Source organism: Brassica oleracea, chromosome C6 (assembly GCF_000695525.1).
Source record: "Brassica oleracea var. oleracea cultivar TO1000 chromosome C6, BOL, whole genome shotgun sequence".
In the NCBI taxonomy this organism is placed as follows: Eukaryota; Viridiplantae; Streptophyta; class Magnoliopsida; order Brassicales; family Brassicaceae; genus Brassica; species Brassica oleracea.
In genome coordinates, this window is record NC_027753.1 from 24,276,860 (window position 1) to 24,281,236 (window position 4,377).

At 32.2% G+C, this 4,377-nt stretch overlaps 1 protein-coding gene across 1 annotated transcript; it reads right to left on the reverse strand.

The window, feature by feature from the left end:
* Positions 1 to 196: 196 nt before the first annotated feature.
* LOC106298950 (beta-galactosidase 15-like) lies at positions 197 to 4,148 on the reverse strand. Its single transcript, XM_013735080.1, has 15 exons — positions 3,999 to 4,148; positions 3,700 to 3,908; positions 3,319 to 3,385; positions 3,139 to 3,231; positions 2,890 to 3,033; positions 2,718 to 2,806; positions 2,525 to 2,630; positions 2,338 to 2,425; positions 2,144 to 2,262; positions 1,902 to 2,063; positions 1,492 to 1,792; positions 1,306 to 1,415; positions 985 to 1,206; positions 687 to 898; positions 197 to 584 (listed from the first exon to the last, which is right to left on the reverse strand). Exons 1-15 carry the CDS (start codon positions 4,146 to 4,148, stop codon positions 197 to 199), a joined length of 2,460 nt encoding a protein of 819 aa, XP_013590534.1.
* Positions 4,149 to 4,377: the final 229 nt, after the last annotated feature.

Below are 4,377 nucleotides of genomic sequence, written 5' to 3' on the forward strand. Positions count from 1 at the left end.
AGAGTGAGGATGGTGGAGAAGAAATGACAGTGATTTTTTTGGAAAAAAGATGATTGTGTAAAATGTATATAAGAATGTGTACTTTTATTAGATAAAAAAACCACCAATAAATATTAAAAATGAACTAAATCTTTGAAAAAAATATAGCATAATTTGGAAATATGATAAAGAAAACACCATAAATCTAGAAAAACATTTAGCATATAGCTTCGACGGCGAGCCTTCTGGCAGCACCACTGCAATCTGGTGCTCCAAACTTTTCCTTTGAGACATCAATGGAACACTTCTCTTTTCCAACGCATTCTTGTGTGAGAATATCAACCGTGTTATTACTTGATTCACAAGTTCCTTTTACAAAAGATCCACAATCGCCATCTGGGTTACCAAAGGATGCAAATTTGATGGCAGAAATTTGTTTTCTATCGCATGAAAGCTCAATAATATTTTTCTCGTAGACGTTAGCACATACACTTCCCACTCTAGTAGTTTGGAAACTGACAAGCGATGGGTTTCCTCCCATCTCCTCAAACAAAACTAGTGTGTTATCTCCTTCTGCATTCAAGAAAGAACGAGGAACATGGTACCTGTTCAAGAAAAGAACAAAGAAAAAAAATCCCAGTAAAGATTTCTCAGGTTTAACATTAACATGTTTGATTCTAGAACCTAATAAGATGTGGAAAATGTACCATCTTTGTGTGGGTTCACCACAATTGGTCAGACATTTTTCAGCATGATAAGCACCTCTATAATTACATTTTGCATCACAACCATTTTCGCTTGAAATGAATGCCGGCCAATAACGTCCAATGTTGTTTCCATTTACCCAGGCTGTACCTTTTCCAAGTCCCATAAGATCGACAACAACCGGATCATTTCCCAAGGGAGACTTGAATGTAGTCTGAAAGACAAAATGGAATGATGTGATCTGATATTAAATCAACAAGTGTTTGGTTTGTTATCTTATAGATAATAACATCTCTTTACCTTATACCATGTCATGGTTCGGTTAAACGGTACACTTTCAACTGACCATTTAGACATTGATTCCGTTCTAAAGAGTTGGCTCTCAAACCCAATTAAACCGGTTTTATAGCTCCATTTATGAGCAGACAAGTCCTTAACTATAGTTTCATCACCATTTCTTCCGGTAATAAAAATGGGTCCAGTGATTCCAGCCGGCTTACTTTCAAAGAAAGCACCATAGTTCTATCAAAAAAAAGTAGACAAAATTTTATTTTCAGTTAATTTTTTTTTAAGAGTTTTAACTTTAAGAAATACAAGATAAAATAATATCTAATAACTTACCGCAAGTCCCACAGTTATGCTAAGAAGAGCAATGACATTACGACCAGACTTAAACTTCACATCTTTCTCAAATACATAGTTAAATTTACCATTCTCAGCGTGTTGACTACCTAAAAATATAAATCAAATACTTTTTCGTAAGTTGGTGTTATTGAGATTTGTAAAACGTATATAGGAGATACTTACCAATATGTTTTCCATTGACAAAAGCGTGAAGGACATGAGCAGTACTGTTGACGCGAAGAGACATGTTTTTACCCGAAAATGGATCTCGCTTTTTAAACTTAACGGTAGTCATGTACCATAGATAATCACTTTGGTCATTGGTTACTACTTTCTGATCAAATAGTTGTGTCTGTGTAGATTCTCCTTTTCCTTTCAAAAGGAAGTTGTCCATGTTCTCTGGTCTCCATGACCATTTAAGAGTTGAAGGGGTATCCTCAGCTTCATTTGGCTTCTTAACCATCATTGAAGTTTGAGTGGTAATCTGAAAATATAAAACCAACAAAAAATGAATTTTGGTTACAACTTTAAATGACTAACGGTTGTTAGTATGAAAAATTAAAATCCACAAAAGAAAATGTAAAATAGAAAACCTTTGCGGTGTTATAAGCCTCATTTTTGCAATCCGGTAAAATGGTAACAGACCAAGCCGGGACAACGTAAGATTCTCCTTGGAAACTAATTGTAGCATCTGACTTTTCATTTCCATTTCCAAAAAAGCAGCTTGATCCTTCTTCAGTTTTATAAATTGTTGCCTAGGTAATATTTTCATGATGAGTAACTAGTTCAAGAATAACATGTACAATAGTGATAAAAAAAATAACAATAATATTACCGATGCAGAGTTTCCAAATTCAATGGTGGAGATGTTTCCGTATGTGAGAGTTCTCTCCATAGAGTGAAGAACATCATGAAGTTGTTTCAAATGCCCGTATTTTGGTTGATTCAAGTTACCTAATAGATTTTCCCATGTTAGTAAAAATAGAAACTTCTAAAATATTTTTAAATATGAATATACTTTTAATTTACCATATTCGTCAAGGGGAGCATCATAATCATATGAAGTTGTGATGTATGGACCACCTGCAGTTCTGTCAAAGTTGGTGCCTCCATGGTACTACAATAATAAAAAAAATTCAATTACTCTTTCCAGTTAATGTCGATTTTATGTGAGCTTATTTTAATAAATAAGTTAAATTTCATTATTATAATTTACCATATAATAATTATTAAAAGTTCCTCCTCTTTGGAAGAATCTTGCAACAGAGAATGCAACATCTTCGGTTGTTCTATGGGGATTTTTGCCACCCCATTGCTTAAACCTAAACAAACAGAAGACAAAATAAATATATTATGATAAAATATTTACAAAATAATAAAAATATAATCATACTGAAAATAAAACTTACCATCCGGTCCAATTCTCAGTCCACATCTTAGGAGTGTTGGGATTGTTTGGTACAAAATTGTCACAATAAAATCCATTACATGTATTCAACTATAAAAACAAAAACGATTTAAAATAGTTAACCTTTGAATATATTAAATAAATATTCATTATAACTAGACAGATCTTATTACCATAGGCTGAGGAGCATCATTTTGTTGACACATTATCCACGGAACACCAACATCAAGAGACTGAGCCATGTTTGCACACCACTTAATGTATGCTTTACCCGATTCTCCGTAGGGTCCCATTACATTTCCATACTCATTTTCTATCTGCAAGATTAATAAAACAAAAAAAACATCAATATTGTTAAGAATTATATATAACATTACGAAACATCACATAATATTATGTATTTAAAAGATTAAATCAATTACCTGAGCAAGAATAATTGGGCCTCCTTGTGATGCAAATAAATTTTCTTTCTTGACCATGTCTACTATCATAGTTGTGAAGTTTTGCATCTCATCCTATACATAAATCATTCATATAAAATCGAATTAAAAAATAACACTGCATATATGATCAAAAGAATATTGATCATCAAGTAAGACTACCATAAATGCTTTATTCGTAGTTCTGAACACCATTCCAGGCATGTTATGCAGCCAAACTGGGAATCCTCTGTTTAAAATTATTAAAAAAATTGCAGGTCAAAAAAATTACATGAGAAACAATAATATCATCAAACAAGAAGCCAACTCATATGATAATCTATTAAAAATATATACTATAATTAAAAGACTAGTACTGGCATTTACAATACATAAGTTTTGGTATACTGATTAATAAAATCAATTCATTGGACCATTTATCGACCAAAACATTATATGGAAAACCGTACTATCACCATACAAGAAGCTAACTTATTATGAAAATGTATTAAACTGGTATATATTGCACATAAAGAGATAGCTAAATCCATTTTAGTATATTACCCGTAATTCCACTCAGCACATGCATATGGTCCTATGCGAAGAACACCATACAATCCTTCATCTTGAATGGTTTTCAGGAATCGAATAAGATCTAATTTTCCAGAAAAATCATATTGCCGACGAGTAGGCTCATGCGCATTCCAGAAGACATATGTTTCGATCGCATCAAGACCTCCTTCTTTACTTTTTTTTATAAGATCCGGCCACATCTAAAGATATTAACAAAAACGATTATAATTAGTAGCAAACATAAAAGACTAATACCACACATACTGTGTGATGTAAGGTAGATTAAATACCTCAGGAGTGCTTCTAGGATAATGAATCGAACCAGAAAGGAGAACTCGGCGGTGACCATCAATGGTAATGGCTCGGCCATCATGAGAAACAATTGTGGCATAGACATTACTTACGAAAAGAAAACATAAAAGAAATCTTAGAGAAACCATATTTACTTAGAAAAAATGGTTTTTGAATGAAGAAACAAGAAAGGAAACAAAGCTTTTTATAGGAGTATAAAATCGTTACCTAAAGATAATATGTATAATTATAGATATTCCGAAAAACAAAATTGTAACTGCCATAGTATTTAAAGTATAATTTTTTTTTATCTTTTAACTAACTTTTTGAATTTTGTAACCAATAGAAAATCATTTATCCTGATTTTCAACTTAAATT